The sequence below is a fragment of the Hemitrygon akajei genome, chromosome 14, assembly GCF_048418815.1.
Source record: "Hemitrygon akajei chromosome 14, sHemAka1.3, whole genome shotgun sequence".
NCBI classification, from domain to species: Eukaryota; Metazoa; Chordata; class Chondrichthyes; order Myliobatiformes; family Dasyatidae; genus Hemitrygon; species Hemitrygon akajei.
Window position 1 is genome coordinate 78417267 of NC_133137.1, and position 18465 is coordinate 78435731.

The window sequence follows — 18465 nt, forward strand, 5'->3', positions numbered from 1 at the left end:
CAAACGAAGGGCTACAACAGGAAAAAGGGCTAAAATATATTTTGCTTGTTGACCTCTGGAAATAGTGAAGCCTCATTTTCTTTCTGATTTTTAGAAATGTATTGGGAAAAGGAAATTAAAGTATTACTACTAAATTGTTGCTGAATCCACAGATAGGAACATTGGGAAGAAGAGATGTGAGGCTACAAAAGGGTGATGATAACTAATGGAAATGTGGGAAAATGTGAAACTGGGGGGTGGAACAAGATTCTCTAAATGCTGAGGGATTACAGTGAGGTTTTTCGTGTCCAAGTGCGTGACTTGCAAAAAGCTGGTACACAGGTACAGCAAGTAAATAAGAAAGGTAAGATGCTGTCATTTATTGTGGATTTGAACTCCAAGGTAAAGAACATTATCCTTCAGTTGCATAGGACACTGAGATTGCAGTTAGAGTACCGTACAAAGTATTGGTGTCTTTATGTAAGGGAGGACATAATTCTGGAAGCATTTCGGAGGCTTACATGGAAAGGAGATATTACCTCGAGGAAAAGTTGGCGAGGCTAGGCTTGTATCCTCTGGAGTTTAGGAGAATGAGAGTGCTTTGTTGAGTGATCCAGTCAGAATGGATGTGGAAAGCACGTTTCCTCTTCTGGAAAATTTAAAACTTGGAAACCATTGTTTAAAAATTAGGTGATGCCCATTTAAGATGAGTCCTGGGTTTTTTTTCAGGGCTCTGAGACTTTGGAGCACTTTTTCAAGTGGTGGAGGCAGAGTCTATGAATTTTGTTAAGATAGGTGTTGATAGGGACTTGGTAAGCAAAATGGTGAAAGTTTCCAGCAGTTGTCAAGAGTGTAGAGTTTGATTTGCCACATTCTTACTGAATAACGGGCTGATTCACATATTCTTGTGTATTTTATAGCTGCAGAAAAGTGACAATGGGAAGACTAGCTTAACATTAATATTCTGAGATGGAATCACCAAACTCAGTTACTTTCCCTCTCTAATAGTCTTATTTTGGTAAACTCAAAAATTTTAATTTTTGTGGCTCTGTGGTAAAGTCAACAAAATGGTATGGACGGTGTAGGCCCCATTGTAAATACGTGAAGCTTGCATTTTGGGTTTAAGCAGTTAAGGCTTGTGTTATTTTTAAAATTTATTTATTGAGATACATCGCAGAATAGGCCTTTAGCCCTTTTGAGCCAAGCTACCCAGCAATCCCCGATTTAACCCTAACCTAATCATAGGACAGGTTTTTTTTAAGCGTGTCTCACCAGACAGTCAGCCATTCTTGTCCGGCGCGTGGTGTCAGGATTGGTCTCCTTTCGGATTAACAGGGTCACAGTATGAACGTTCCTGACTTGACCCTTGTATTTTTTACAAGGCCGAGTGGCTATCTTGACGCTCAACCTGGCACAGATGGAAAGCGTGCTCGGGGGTGGCCCGACTTGGATTCGAACCCGGGAGCCTTCGCTCCGGAGTCCAGCACTGGTGCCATTGTGCCACCAGCCGGCCATCGGACAATTTACAATGACCAATTAACCTACTAACCTATACAACTTTGGGCTGAGAGAGGAAACCGGAACACAAGAAAGCCTACACATTCCATGGAGAGAACATACAGACTCCTTCCAGAGGACGTCAAAATTGAACTCTGAACCCCAGCACCCTAAGCTGTAATACTGCCGCGCTAACCATTAGGCCACCATGGTGTAACGAGAGGCACAGTCGCCTATTGGCATTGTTAAACAAGTTATACCATTTGTTAAGCTCCAATTTTAAAAAAAAAACTTTATCAGGTTTAAAAATAAAGTATTACTAATCCAAAAGGAAAGGTTTATTGCCCATGAGATCTCTCTTTAAGCTGTGTCCTTTGTTTTCGGGACTGAACTTCCATTTTATAAGTTCAGTGGAATTAGTGTTAGACAATAAAAATAACTTATAAGTAAGTCAGCTCATTAATTTTTCACAACTTTAAATACTGCAAGTTTAGAAATTGTGCTGGTTTCAGCTAGTACCATTGAGTCTGTAATGTGGTACATAGTTTTATGGAGCACCACTGAAACTGTCGTCCTGTTCCTAATGTGACAAGCATACTTGTAACATATTTATTTATTTGCAGCAGATGAAGATGCTTTTAAACTTTTGTGGGAAATGAAGATGCGAAAAAGGCAAGGAAAACCAAATCTGCCAGACACTGTCACTGAACTTAGCACTGAAGATGGTTGTAAGGTGTACCTGGTTGGCACAGCCCACTTTAGCGATAGTAGCAGAAGAGATGTTGTAAAGGTAAAAAGAAAAAACAGCTCCAACTTTAGAAAAACTTGGCCACTGGTAAATTGTGTATAAGAATGCTAAGCATTAAAATGAACTTTAATTCAATGTAAAACAATCTTCAGATCATAAACTTATTGCTTTCAGGCATGGAGAAACTTCAGGTACAGTCAACCTCTCAACATGGTTTGTCTCCTTAGATTTCAGTCAGTGGTTTAGTAATAGAAATAGTATTTATTTGTTTATTGGGATACAGCCTGCTGTAGGCCCTTCCACCCCTTCGAGCAGCCATCCAGCTACTCCCGATTTAACCCTAGCCTATAGTAACCAATTAACCTACCGTCTGTTGGGTCTTTGTGGGAGGAAACTGGAGCACCCAGAGGTAAATCCAGGGAGAGCATGCAAACTCCATACAGGCAGCGGTGGGAACTGAACCCAAGTCGCTGGCACTGCAAAGCATTGTGCTAACCTCTACACTACCTTGCCGCCTCTTTGTTTAATGAGGGTAGCCACGGTTGGTAAAACAGTGCTGGAAATGCTCAGCAGGCAAAGCATTATTTGTGAAAAGAGAAAAGCTGAATTAAGGTGCAAGTTAGTTAGTTATTACCTGTTGCATAGAGAAGTGTCATGAAAAGGGATGTGGTTGGTAGCAATGGAAGATCAAATTGGAGAGCCTCAAAGAGAATGGTCCCTACCGGATGCTGGAAGGGAGGGGAAGATGTATCTGGTGGTGGAGGATCCACTGAATGTGGAGGTGAGGTGGAAAGTCAGAACAAGAGGAACTTGTCTAGAGGGCTGGAGAAAGAGAACAGAAGTGTGGGAAATAAGCAACTACTGCAGAACTATTTTCAGCTATGGTAGAAGAGAAACCATGGTTAATGAAAAAGGAAGATACTTCAAAGGCGTTGATTGTGATAAGTCGTATTAGCAAAGATATAATCAGATGAGAAACTGGAAGAATTAAAATGAAGTATCTACAGGAAGCAAGGTGCAAGGAAGTACATTTGATGTAGTTGTGCAAGTCAGGGACGTAATGAATGATGCCTAGCCTATCTGATGGAGGATGAGAAGTGTTGGATATGGATATTTGAAAATTGGTAAATTAAATTAAATGGTAAATTGATTTATTGTCAAGTATACCAAGGTACAGTGGAAAAACTTGCCTTGCATACTGTTCATACAGATCAATTCATTACAACAGTGCATTGTGGTAGAGCAGGGTAAAACGACGACAGGCTTCAATGTAGTGTTACAATTACAGAGAACGTGCAGGTAGACAGTAAGGTGCAAGGTCATAATGAGATAGATGATGAGGTCAGGAGTCCCATTTTATCGTATTAGAGAACTGTTCAATAGTCTTATAACAGTGGGATAGAGACTGTCCTTGAATCTGGATGGAAACTAAGTGGAAGTAAAGAAAAGGCTGGGGCAGTTGTACTCAAGCAAGACACTTGAAGTTAAACCACAAGACACACCTCTCGAGTGAGACTTTTTGTAGGAAGGTCTTCCTAAAACACAGCTTCCCTTTACATAATAAGGAGTGCCATAGACAGACGAGATTAGAGGGATTATCAGCAATGACAGTTACTTCAACATGAGCATAGTCTTACCTGGACACCTTGGTCTCCACACGAATACATTTTCTTCGTCCACTCCTTCACTTTCCCTCTCTGCATCTTAAAACATGCAGGATCATTTTTTTGTTTTCTGGTAAAGCTCAATGCCCATTATTTATTTTCTCCATAGTTACTGTTTGGCCTGGTGAATATTTCCAGTACTTTGTTTTTATTTCAGATTTTCACCATGTGCAGTTTTGAATTACAGTCACATTTCAATCAGGCCAAAAGTATGGCTGAATATTCAGATTCTGAGGGCAATATGAAAGTCATAATAGCGGCTACAAGTATTCATTCAATTTGCATTTCAACGTGTATACATAAAGTTGGAAAGCTAATTTGTATACCATACCAGTCAAGGATGAATTAAATCAAATTTTGAACGCCTGTATTCCAGCAGGTACAAACAAGCTGGATGAACTCAGCAGGTCAGGCAACATCCGTTGAGTCCTGACGAAGGGTCTCGGCCCGAAACGTTGACTGCTCGTTTCAACAGATGCTGCCCGACCTGCTGAGTTCATCCAGCTTGTTTGTACGTGTTGATTTGACCACAGCATCTGCAGTGTACTTTTGTGTTTTGTATTCCAGCAGCATTGTTCTGTAATCTGTTGGATAAATAATGAAAGGAGCTAGTCGTAAAAAGTTTAAAATCTAATGTGAGTTGGTAAACAAGGCTGTGCAAAACTTTGATAAAATGCCGCAATAGCTGATGTATTTTGCACAGTTAACATCGTCAGTTGGTATTAAAGTTACAGGCCTAACAATTTCAAAGTTCAAAATAAAATTATTATTAAAGTACTTGTGAGGCCTCTATCAGTCAGGGTCGGCCATAAATGTTATGTCCTAGCTGCCTAGATGCTCAAGCCTGGGCAGTACAATATGAAGAGCAAGCTGTTGCCCAGGTAGCGAGCTCCCCCTCTCCACGCATCTAATGAGGAACCTAAAGGAACAGCAGAGATCAATACAATTTGACTCCAGCTCCGGCTTTTTTCCTCCGGTTTAATAACAAAGTCTACCTCATGAGTGGGTATAGCCATAAGGCAAGGAAGATTTGAGGTCAGCGTTCTCCTTCTAGATGAGCTGCCAACCGCGGCTGGTGAGCCCCATGTGCCCAAAGCTGCTGGTTTTAAGGCACCGGTAACCGGCCTTTGCCCTTTCCGTTTATACTGAAAAGGGTTCCGCTCAGTTTAGTAACTAAGCCTCATGTGAAGGCCAGGAGCTGGACTTGGGTGTCAGAGGCTATTTGAGGTGCTCGACATTAGGAGCATTTAATAGGGAGTGGGATTTTTTTCCCCATTACCACTCCTAGTTATAACAACCTTAAGGAACCATCCAAGTACATACATATATGTCACCATATACAACCCTGAGATTCATTTTCTGGCAGGCATACATATAAATCCAAGAACCACAATAGAATCAATGAAAGACTGCATCCAACAGGATGGACAGACAATGAATGTGCAAAAGACAAACTATGCAAATACAAAATAAAAGTAGTAATAATAATAAATAAATAAATGAGTAAATATCAAGAACATGGGTTGAGGAGTCCTTGAAAGTGAATAAATTGGCCGTGGGAACATTTCAATGATGGGGCAAGTGAAGTTGAGTGATGTTTTTCATTATGGTTGAAGAGACTGGTTGAGGGGTAACTGTTCCTGAGCCTGGTGGTGTTGGTCCTGAGGCTTCTGTATCAACTTATATTGAGAACAAAAATATTGATAGGAATTGCACATTAATGGAAAAAGTATATTGACATTTTTATAGTAACATTTTGAATCAAAGCATCAAAATCTTTTATAGAATATTGTTTTTGAAGATCCTTCAATCCCTCAGTAGAAAAGTTCAGCATTTCTTCCAGAATCTAGTTAGTGTATCTTCAATTTAATAAAATTCCTTCTTGTGATATTTCTGTTACAAATGTGCTTCCCAAAGAATGACGTACTTGTTGTTTTATTCCAGACTATTCAAGAAGTGCAGCCAGATGTAGTGGTTGTAGAACTGTGTCAGTATAGAGTCTCCATGCTCAAAATGGATGAAAAGACATTACTTAAGGAAGCCAGTGAAATCAATCTGGACAAATTACAACAGGCTATTAAACAGGTACTGTGTCTAGTCTCGACTTCTATCTTTGGTGCCAATAAAGTATGCATTTTGTAGTAATTTTTGTAGCCTCCGGCCCCAAAAGTTTCCATGTTTTATTGTTTTACAACATTGTAAAAAACAGGATTTAATTTGGCATTTTGACACTGATCAACAGAAAAAAAACTCTTTCATGTCAAAGTGAAAACAGATCTCTACAAAGTGATCTAAATTAATTGCAAATATAAAACACAAAATAATTGATTGCATAAGTATTCACACCCTTTAATATGACACACCAAATCATCACTGGAGCAGCCAATTGCTTTTAGAAGTCATGTAATTAGTGAAATGGAGATCACCTGTGTGCAGTCAAGGTGTTTGAATTGTTTGTAGTAAAAATACACCTGTATCTGGAAAGTCCAACTTTTGGTGAGTCAGCATCCTGGCAAACACTACACCGTGAAGACAGAAGAACATTCTAAGAAACTTTGTGAAAAGGTTATTGAAAAGCACAAGTGAGGAGCTGGATGCACAAAAAATTTCCAAGTCACTGACTATCCCTTGGAGTACAGTTAAGTTGGTCTTCAAGAAATGGAAAGAATATGGCACAGCTGTAAATCTGCCTAGACCAGGCTGTCCTCAAAAATTGAGTGACCTTGCAAGAAGGGGACTAGTGAGGGAGGCCACCCAGAGACCTGTGACATCTCTGAAGGAGGTACAAGCTTCAGGGGCTGAGATAGGAGAGACTGCGCATACAACAACTGTTACCCAGGTGCTTCACCAGTCACAGCTTTATGGGTGAGTTGCAAAGAGAAAGCCACTGTTGAAATTAACTCTCATGAAATCTTGGTTAGCATTTGCCGGAAGGTATGTGGGAGACTCTGAAGTCAGCTGGAAGAAGGTTCTAGGGTTTGATGAAGCCAAACCTGAGCTTTTTGGCCATCAGACTAAATGCTACGTTTGGCATAAGCCAAGCACCACACATTATCAAAAACACACCACCTCTACCATGAAGTATGGCGGTAGTTGCATTATGCTGTGGGGATGCTTCACTGCAGCAGGCCCTGGAAGGCTTGTGAAGGTAGAGGGTAAAATGAATGTAGCAAATACAGGGAAATCCTCAAGGAAAACCTGATGCAGTCTGCTGGAGAGCTGCGACTTGGGAGAAGATTTGTTTTCCAGCAAAACAGTGACCTCAAGCATAAAGCCAAAGCTATACAGGAATAACTTAAAAACAACAAAGTTAATTTCCTGGAGGGTCATGTCAGAGTCCAGACCTCAATCCAGTTGAGAATTTGTGGCTGGGCTTGAAAAGGGCTGTTCACTCATGATCCCCAAGCAATCTGAAAGGGCTTGAACAGTTTTGTAAAAAAGAATGGGGAAAATTGCAGTGTCCGGATTTGCAAAGCTGATGGACTCAAGGCTGTAATTGCTGCTAAAGGTGCATCTACTAACTACTGACTTGAAGGGGGTGAATACTTATGCAGTCAGTTATTTAGTGTTTTATATTTGTGATTAATTTAGATCACTTTGTAGAGATCTGCTTTCACTTTGATACAAAAGAAATTTTCTGTTGATCATTGTCAAAAAGAGCCAAATTAAATCCATGATGATTCAATGTTGTAAAACATTAAAACTTCTAGGGAGGTTAAATACTTTTTATAGGCACTGTATTTACGGAGATACAGCATGGAATAGGCCCTTCTGATCCTTCGAGCTGGGCCACCTAGTGATCCCCCGATTTAACTCTAGCTTAATTGGGGGGGGAGGTGCAATTTACAATGACCAATTAACCTACCAGCCAGGATATTTTTGGACTGTGGGAGGAAACCCAAGTGCTCACAGGAAGAACTTAAAAACTCCTTTCTCTCAGCAGCAGGAACTGACCGTAGGTTGCTGATACTGTAAATCGTTGTGCTAACCACAGCGCTACCATGCAGCCCACAGTTTCACGGAAGCAAGATCTTCTGAACTGAGGAATCATGTTGATGCTATGTTCATGTAAATGGAATATGGGACTTTTTCAAAAGAAGGCAGCGGAGCATGTAGTTGAAAATAACTCGTGTTGGTATGAGGCAAAAACCTTGTGGGACTGAATTGAATTGTTCCTTAAGAGCAGCATAGTTTTGATGAGCTAAAAAGCTTTATTGTTTCAGTTTTGAGACATTAAAAACTATTAGCCCTTCTATGTGGTCTACCACCATTCTGTAAAATTTGTGATTTTTTTATTCCACAAATTCATTGTGCAAATCTCCCTAGTAGTGTGATTTTAAAAAGATCATTTTGGTACATGGAATGGACCCCGAGTTTAAAAGTATAATAAATTTCCTACTCTTTCTATTCCTCATATCATAATTTTCTTACTGGGTGTCCAATCATCCATCTTTTTTGCAATTACTGACAGTTATTTCATCTTTCTGGCCATTTTTAGCACTTGGATTAAATTACCTTTCATCCTCGTCATCTCATGTCCCCCACACCCACACCAAACTTAATCATTTATCATTTTCAGAATCATGTTACTAATACTTCAGTCAGTAAGGTCTTTAATATCTTGGTCATTCATGTCTAAGGCATTCATTCAGTTGATTGATACCAAGCACCTCTTATATCAGAAGCAAAATATAAAGTGATAGTTCTAAAGACTGCATTGGAATTGTGCTGTTTTGTGAACTGTGGCGTTCTAATCTAATTTATTTAGTGATACAGTGCAGAGTAGGCTTTTCAAGCCACACAATCACTTCCGCCCCTCCCCCAAACCCCGATTAACCCTAACCATGGGACAATATACAACGACCAATTAACCTACCCAATACATCTTTGGACTCTGGGAAGAAACCGGAGCACCTGGAGAAAATATATATTCCATGCAGAGTGCGTACAGAGAATCATTACAGAACCCCAAAACACTCTGAGCTGTAATAGGGCCATGCTAACCACTACACTACCTGACACTGATGCTACTCACAAGCAGATTTTGATTCTTAATCTGTCTTGTAGTCAAACACCTCAAACTTCTAGTAAACTGGGAAAAATGTTTTAATATGAATGTAATTACAATATGACGAATAAGCTCTTCTCGTGCCTCCAGCCAGGTACTTGTATCAATTATAGCCGACATTTAGATGACAAACTTTGCCATCTTCATCAGGGAGGATGCCTGGGCGTGTCTAGTCCGGTAGTATTTATACCCCTATCGTCAGTCCCTCCTAATTGGTTAGTCCTCATCCAATCAGGTTTTGGCTCTCCCATCTTGTTTACAATCGAATTCCAGTTCTTACTTGCATCGAGCCCTTCATCTTGTTAAAGTTCTTTTCCTTTAGTTTTATTTCGATGGCTTTTGGGGCCGCCTGGCAAAGGAAGCCCGTGAAGAGTTTATTTGTCATATATGTTGGGAAAACACTTGATCCTTTAATTGCAATATGTTTTTTTTTTTAATTCCTGTTATTGGTGCAACTGCATTTATCTATTAAAGCTAGGATTGTAAACCTCTTCCAAAGGAATCAGTAAATCTGAACATGTGCCCTTTACCTTCTGAATAATGTTATGTTTAAGCTACCGAATGTAGTTAATACACTGTGCAAGTATCCATTGATTGCTCCACAAAGCCTTTTTTTATACACTAAAACTTTGAACTTGTTTTGATAGAATGGAGTAATGTCTGGACTGATGCAGATGCTGCTATGGAAGGTCTCTGCTCACATCACTGAACAGTTGGGCATGGCTCCAGGAGGGGAGTTCAGGGAAGCCTTCAAGGAGGTAGATACTCATCTTTTTCAGTTTTATCCCTCTTGAAATTCACTCAGTCTCGCTTGTGTTCAGCAATGCCATTTGTATATAGTTGCCTGGATTTGCAGTTACATTGAAGTTATCTGACCTCATCTACAGTAAAGGGAATCTTAATAGCAATGTGTAATATGTATTTATGTTACTTATTGGGAACTCCAGATATCCTCCTTGTTCACATTTCTATTGTAATCAAGTGGATTATGGGAATTTAAGACTTTGTGATCTATGTTCCTGGCTGGGAGAGAATATATGGAGTACTCTGTCTTGTTGAATAAAATGTGATGGAGTTTTAAAGGTGCATTAAGCCAAAATTATTGTTTAATAACACCCATTAACATTGTATTAAGTGTGGAATTTTAATCCCAAAAATTTAAAAATTGCCTTTTATATTACTATGAAGTTTCATTATTTCAGCTTCTATGTTAATTGTGTGTGTGTGTGTGTGTGCTTGTTTCACAGTGTACAATATACATTGTCTAGGAGACAGGAGTTCCCAACTTTCTTTATGCCGTGGACCCCTACCATTAACCCAGGGGTCTGTGGATCCCAGGTTGGGAACCTGTGGTCTAAAAGGTTTAATTAAAATTGGTGCTTTTTGCTTCCTTTGTGGTCTGAGAGTTGGTCCGTATGACTAGCTATATAATCTATCTCAAGAGCATCATTGATACAGGGTACTAGAGGTACTGATGCCACACAGCTCTATCCAGGAAAGAGGAAAGCCAGAGATTAAAAAATCTTTTGTGGACTGTTTGCTCTGTGGTCAGTGACAATCTTACTGCTCCACTACTGATTATTCTAAACAATATTTAAAATAAATGTTCTTGGTTTCTGACAGATTTATCAACGTTTGAGTGCTCCGTGCATTTCATTTGGACAACATGGTCATGCAAACGAGTTTATGTAGAAAGCAATGTTTAGTAATTACAATTATATACTCTGTAAGTAGCATGTCAATGTTGTGTTACAAATTCTACTGCTCTTTGCATAAATGGAGTTTTTAATTTCTGACTGTGTTGTCAATGGTGCAGTTGGCACATGCCTCTTGTTAACTTGTGTATAAACGTCTGCTATTTGCCTTTAAGATACCTCAATGTGGACTCATAGAAAAGTACAACACAGAAACCCACCCACCCAGTCCATGTTGAACCATTTGTACTGCCTCACCCCATCAACCTGCAATCAGACCATAGCCCTCCACACCCCTACCATCCATGTACCTACCAAACTTCTTGTAAACATTGAAATCGATCTCGCATACGCCACTGCGCTGGCAGCTCCTTCCAAACTCTCACAACCCTCTGAGTGAAAAATTTTCTCCTCGCGCTCCCATGACCTCTAGTTATAGTCCCACACAACCTCAGTAGAATAAGCCTGCTTGCATTTACCCTATCTATACCCGTCATAATTTTGTATGCTTCTGTCAAATCACCCCTCAATCTTCTATGTTCCAAGAAATAAAGTTCTAACACGAAAAAGTCTGCAGATGCTGGAAATCCTGAGCAACACACGCAAAATGCTGGAGGGGCTCAGAAGGTCAGGCAGCATCTATGGAAACGCATAAACAGTCGACATTTCAGACTGAGAGCATTCTTCAGGACTGACAAGGAAGGAGAAGATATTTAATCTTCCCTTATATTAAAAAAAACACAATTTAATCTTTCCTTAAAGCTCATGTCTTCCAGACCTGGCACCATCCTTATAAATTTTTTCTGTATTCTTTCAACCTTATTTACACCTTTTCTGTAGGTAGCCTTTACTGTTTCCCATACTAGGAACAATTATTCACAAAAACATGCTGGGCAAGAATAGCAGGCAGTGTTCTTTCCCCAAATTACCCTTAGGTGAACTATTAGGGTGATTTAAATTCTTTAGGTTCTTTTGACTGATAACTAGTTTTTTTTATTTCAACTTTTCAAATTGAATTTGGATTAAAAGGTCAGAGGCATGATTTTTGAATTTGCATTATCTGGAGAATGTGTACAGTTTTCTGAGCAAGTACAGTTACATAACTATTAAAGATATTCCCTTCGGGTACTGCAATAGCCATCCAAATGGTGCAGTTTGGTCTTGACATGAGTGTTTAACATTTGAAGCATTTACTTTTTGAGTGGTCTTCCAAGGATAAGATTATGTTTGGCCTAAACAGACAAATCTCTATAAATCACCCTCCCTGAAGGATCATTTATCTATTTAAATTGTATTAGCTCCAAGATCTTTGAGTGTAAAGGCTTCCGTTATGCAGTGAGCTTTTTATGAACTTGACATTCTTGTGTGTTGCAGGCTGGGAAAGTGCCTTTCTGTAAGTTTCACCTTGGGGATCGGCCCATCCCCATCACCTTTAAAAGGGCCATTGCTGCACTTTCTCTCTGGCAAAAGGTCAAGTTAGCCTGGGGCCTCTGCTTCCTGTCTGATCCTATCAGGTACAAAAAACTGATAATTTCAAAAGAATTACAGGCTTCAATTTATGCCATTTATAACCGAACAAAATTGTTATACTGATTACCTGAAAATGTTATGTTAAACTCATTTTGTGCAGAAATAACACTGAATGTGTATTCTCAGGCTCTTTTTACGGATTGTGAAGATCATTGTCACAAGACACTTGCATTAACAACCTGTATCTATGATATTATTTGGGAATGCATGAAAATATCTCAAACCTTTATGCTATTAGATGCTTAGCTCATTTTATTCCTGGCCTCCATAGGAAGATAGGTGGAGGGGCAGGGAGCTTTGAAGAAGCAGAGAGGCTACAGAAGGACTTTGGCAGATTAGGAGAATGGGCAAAGAAATGGCAGATAGAATACAGTGTTGGGAACTGTATGGTCACGCACTTCAGTAGAAGAAATAAAAGCGTAGACTATTTTCTAAATGGAGAGAAAATTTAAAAATCTGATCTGCAAAGGGACTTGAGAGTCCTTGTGTGGGATTCCCTAAAGGTTAACTTGCAGGTTGAATAGGTGGTGAGGAAGATTAATGCAATGTTAGCATTCATTTCGAGAGGACTAGAATATTAAAGCAAGGATGTAATCTTGAGGCTTTGCAAAGCACTGGTGAGGCCTCACGTAGTATTTTGGGCAGTTTTGGGCCCCTTATCTTAGAAAAGATGTGCTGACCCTGGAGAGGGTTCAAAGGAGGTTCATGTAAATGATACAGGGATTGAAAGGCTTGTCATATAAGGAGCATTTGATTGCTCTGGGCTTCTTCTCACTGGAATTCAGAAGAATCATAGAAACCTATTGAATGTTGAAAGGCCTCAATACAGTAGATATGGAGAGGATGTTTCCTTTGGTGGGGGAGTCTAGGACCAGAGGAAGCAGCCTCAGAAGAGAGGGGCATCCTTTTAGAATGAAGATGAGGAACTTCTTTAGCCAAAGAGTGGTCAATCTGTGGAATTCATTGCCACAGGTGGCTTTAGAGTCAAGTCATTGGGTATATTTAAAGTAGAGATCAATAAATTGTTGATTAGTCTGGGCATGAAGGGATATGGGGAGAAAGCAAGAGATTAGGGATGAGTGGGAAAATGGATTAGTCATGATGAAATTCCAGAGCAGACTCGATGGGTCAAATGGCCTAATTCTGCTCCTAATGGTCTTATAATTCATTCCCCTTAAAACTCTTGACCAAAATTTTTGGGGAGGGGTTTGAAAATCTCAGTTGACCAATGTCTACACTGCAGCATTTCCATTAATACGACCATGTTATTATAGTGTAACCAGCTCTCACTTTATAATCTGTGAAGCAAATTCTGAAATCCTCCTCCATTGGTGGACATGATCACTTTGTATTCCGCTTCAAATTGCTTAACCACTTAATCCCACTCCATTATTCCCTGACGTTGAATCCAAGTATAGGAGCCATACATGCAAACTTTTCTCGTAATTTAAGTTCTGATATCATTCTGGTGATTCACCAAATATTTCAAATCCTCCTGAAAATGGCTTTCCAAAATAAAATCTCAAAGATTCAAAGTACATTTATGATCAAAGTACATATGCAGATTCATCTTCCCTGCAGACAGCTGTGGAAACAAAGAAAACCATGGAACCCGTTCAAAGAGGAACATCAACCCCATCCCCCACATGCACAAAAAGAAAACAAACCGCGCAAATAGCAACAAAAAAGTGAAAAACACAATAACAAAAGTCTAGGAATGTTCTGTTCAGCTCAGTGTTTGTTAGATGCAAGCTGCTCCGATTCAAAATCAACAAAATGAGGAGAGACCAGAAGCACGTAATAATGAGAACTACAGGGTCCAATCCACAAACCACGTCAATTAAACCTTGCCCGCGACCCAAGATCAAGAATTTGATGTTCTACTTTGGCTTTAATGAAGGTTCTGCTCAACTTTAAAAATAACTTCATTCAGTTTATAATTGAACATTGAACCTTTAATTGAAAAGAAACCTCTTGGCCTTTTCGACTGTCTTTACATGCACGGACAACCAAATATCTTTACTCCTTTGCTAGTCCTGGTTATTCATCAGTTTAAAAAGTTTTTAATTTTCTTTCTCTATTCGGCCCAAAATTTTCTGCTTTACACTTTTTTGTCTCCCTCCTTGTGAATCTAACAGTCTCGTTGAACACTATTCTCCCAATATACACACATTCAAGGAAATCTTGAGGAGCCAGTACTACTATCTAGGTCAGGGGTGATGAACCTTTTTGAGAGTGTGCCCAAATAGCAACAAGCTTCTGAATAATTCTCTTGGGTGTGATGGTAACTTTGATCAGTGATTATCGTTGTTTAATAAATTAGTAACAATTATAAGACCATAAGACATAGAAGCAGAATTAAGCCGTTCAGCCCATTGAGTCTGCTCCAGCATTCATGGCTGATTTATTATCCCTCTCAACCCCATTCTCTTGTCTTCTCCTTGTAACCTTTGACACCCTGACTAATCAAGAATCTATGGGTCCTAGGTTTCTGCACGGGCCCTGCCACCACTACACTCGGATGTTTCAATCAACTTCAAACACTGAGTGATATCTGTCAGTGAGCCCACACCACAGCAGGCCAACCTCCCTCTCCATAAATGAGATGCAGGAATTACTATCAATGGAATTCTCCTGTCCAAACTTGGTAGCTCACAGCAGTCTTTTCCATTGGTACATCCCCAATTTTTTTTAATGGATGCACTGGGCTGTCGGGGAAGTTCATGATCTTGATGATGACATTCAGTAAGAACTGGCCTTTTCAGTAAAACCTACAGTAACTTTGGTAGTCGGTACCCATTTGTGCTGTATGTCCTGACATTAAGTACTGTATGTCATATATCGATATCCAGAGTTCTCCCGTGAAGTGCATTCCCTTCCCCAGACATCCATGGATATGAACAACTAAGTATTTTTTTCCATAAAAATATTAATGACTCTTTTTAAAATTATAATTGGTTGATTAGCTAAGAAAATATTTTATGACAAATCTGTTTATTCAAATACAGCAGCAAAAAGTATATATCCTGTAGTAGAATCATTCTGACTCTGCAAACATAAAAATGATACTGAACCAACACCCTGCAGTTGATAAAAATAATTATCACTAAAATAAGACTATAAGACTTTTTTTTGGAAAAAGGATGAGTTCTGTTGTATATTTATGCATATTCATAATAGAGACATTGAAATAAATGAAGTATTTTAAGAAAATCTGTTCAGTGTCACATGTCAACATAATTTTTGCATGTACCATAGGTTCACCACCCCTAACCAGGTAATATCTCCTGTCACATCTCATCAAAATGCAGATCACACACCTCACCTCCCCCCCCCCCCCCACATTCAATTTGCTGCATCCAGTGCAACACCAGAGATTTACTTCTACTTAACACCCTTGATTTAAGCTTTTTCTGGCGATGCCTCAAAAAGGCAGCATCCGTCATTGAGGACCCCCAATCACATAGGACACGCCCGCTTCTCATTGCAACCAACAGGGAGGAGGTACAAGAGCCGGAAGAGCCTCAATGTTTCAGGAACAGCTTCTACCACTCTGCCAATGAGCCCATCACACTACCATAGTATTTTTTAAGAGCAAACACGAGGAAATCTGCAGATGCTGGAAATTCAAACAACACACACAAAATGCTGGTGGAACACAGCAGGCCAGGCAGCATCTATACGGAGAAGCACTGTCGATGTTTCGGGCCGAGACCCTTCGTCGGGACTAGACTCAGCCCAAAACGTCGACAGTGCTTCTCCCTGTAGATGCTGCCTGGCCTGCTGTGTTCCACCAGCATTTTGTGTGTGTTGTACCATAGTATTTTTGCCCTTTTTTCCACGATATTTAATATTAATATTTTATATATTATAATTTATAGCTATTACTATGTTTTGTGATGTACAGTTGCACGTAAAAGTTTGTGAACCCTTTGCAGTTACTTGTTTTTCTGCATTAATTACTCATAAAATGTAGTTGGATCTTCATCTAAGTCACAATAACAGAGAAATGCAATCTGAGGTACAAATAATTGTACATGTCTTTATTGAACACATTGTTTAATCATTCACAGTCCAGGCTGGAAAAGGTATATGACCCTTGTATTTAATAACTGGTGGAACCGGCTTTAGCAGCAGTAACCTCCACCAAACGTTGTTCAGGCTTACACAACAGCAAAGGGGAATTTTAGACCATTCCTCCTTACAAAACTGTTCCAGTTCATCAATATTTTTGGGATACCTTGCACGAACAGCCCTCTTCAGGTCATGCCACAGCTTCTCAATTGGGTTAAGGTCTGTACTCTGACTTGGACATTCCAAAACTCAAATTTTCTTCTTTTTAAACCATTCTGTTATTGATTTACTTCTGTCTTTTGTATCATTGTCTGGTTGCATCATCCAACTTCTATTAAGCTTCAGGTGACAGACTGCTACCCCTTACATTTTCCTGTAAAATGTCTTGATACAATTTTCAATTCAATGTTCCCTCAACGGTTGCAGGCTGTCCAGGCCCTGAGGCAGAAAAGCAGCCTCAAACCATGATGCTCCTTCCACCATGCTTTACTGTTGGGATGAGGTTTTGGTGTCGATGTGCGGTGCCCCCTTTTCCTCCAAACATAGGGGTGTGCATTTCTGCCAAACAGTTCAACGTCTGTCTCATCTGTCCACAAAACATTGTTCCAGCAATGTTGTGGAGCCTCCAAGTGGTCTTTCGCAAACTTGAGACGTGCAGCAATTTATTTGGAGAACAGTGGTTTCCTCCATGGCGTCATTCCATGAAAACCATTCTTGTTTGGTGTTTTTCTTATAGCAGACACAAGAACAGCAGCTAACGAATATTAGAGATTTCTGCAGGTCTTTTGCTGTTACCCTTGGATTCTTTTTTTCACCTCTTTCAGCATTGCAAGTTGTGCTCTTGGTGTGATCTTTGCAGGACGCCCACTCCTAGGGAGAGTAGCAACAGTACTGAGCTTCCTCCACTTGTGGACAATTTCTCCTTCTGTGGACTAATGAACACTTATGTCTTTAGAAATGCTTTTGTGGCTTTTTCAAGCTTCATGCATCTCTACAAAGTTGTTTTGATCGAGGCGTGATGCACATAAACATCTTTCTTGAGAAGAGCAGGCTCTGTCATTGACCTGACCTTTTTGTGTCTCTTTGACAGGGCAGGGCACCTGTACAACCCACACCTCCAATCTCACTTCATTGGCTAGAACACCTGACTCCAAATAGCTTTTGTAGAAGGCAGTACCACAGATGTTCAAGTACTTTTTTTGAAGCTAGACTGTGACTGTTTAAATGGAGTATTCAGTATTGACAAGAAGAAGTACAATTGTTTGTGTGTTCTTAGTTTGGGCAGATTGTGTTTGTCTATTATTGTAATTCAGATGAAGATAAATGTAGAAAACCAGGTATTTGCGAAGGGTTCACTTTTTTTTCCTACAACTGTACTTCTGCTGCAAAACAACAAATTTCACAACCTAGGCCAGTGATATTAAACCTGATTCTGGTTCTTTTATAGCTATAATAAAAGAATAAATTAAATGCGGCATGGTAGCACAGCAGTTAGCACAACACTTTACAGTATCAGCGACCCAGGTTCAATTCCCACCACTGCATGTAAGGAGTCTGTATGTTCTCCCCGTGATTGTGTGAGTTTCCTCCAGGTGCTCCAGTTTTCTCTCACAGCCCAAAGACCTACCAGTTCATAGGTTAATTGGTCATTGTAAAGTGTCCCATGATCAGGCTAGCATTAAATCGGGAGATTGCTGAGCGTTGTGGCTCAAAGGGCCAGAAGTGCTTATTCCACACTCTATCTCAATAAATAAATTGCAGGTTTAATGTGTATTCTGCATCACCTATTTCATACTGAAATTGTTCAATTTTTCTCAGCGTAGTAATTTGCTCAAAGAAGCAAGTGTAAAATTATAGTCATAGTGTATTTTATCATAAACTTTTAATTGGTTGATCTGTTTCAGTAAAGATGATGTAGAAAAGTGCAAACAAAAAGATCTTCTGGAGCAGATGATGTCTGAAATGATTGGAGAGTTTCCTGATCTTCACCGCACCATTGTTGCCGAACGTGATGTTTACCTAGCCTATATGTTAAAGCAAGCCGCAAAGCCGTTAGAACTACCTCTGGCTTTGGGACGTAAGTCTAACCCAGGGATTGGAATTTTGTATGGTACTCATATGCATGCGCACCTTCTGTGAGCCAACTCTGCATTATAATTGTGCTGCTGGCTGATGTGTACCAAACTGCTTCATGCCTTGATCTCTAACCCC

General features: G+C 39.8%; 1 protein-coding gene across 12 annotated transcripts in view; it reads left to right on the plus strand.

Moving 5' to 3' along the window:
* trabd (TraB domain containing) overlaps nucleotides 1-18465 on the plus strand; it is a 54752-nt gene that overhangs the window by 26089 nt on the left and 10198 nt on the right. For 11 of the 12 annotated variants that reach the window (XM_073066394.1, XM_073066398.1, XM_073066391.1 and 8 more), the window contains exons 5-9: nucleotides 2100-2266; nucleotides 5833-5973; nucleotides 9604-9714; nucleotides 12025-12164; nucleotides 18159-18331. In XM_073066394.1, the coding sequence (XP_072922495.1) occupies nucleotides 2100-2266; nucleotides 5833-5973; nucleotides 9604-9714; nucleotides 12025-12164; nucleotides 18159-18331 (732 nt within the window). The remainder of the gene's footprint in view (nucleotides 1-2099; nucleotides 2267-5832; nucleotides 5974-9603; nucleotides 9715-12024; nucleotides 12165-18158; nucleotides 18332-18465) is intronic. The other variant, XM_073066400.1, reaches the window with a different exon arrangement.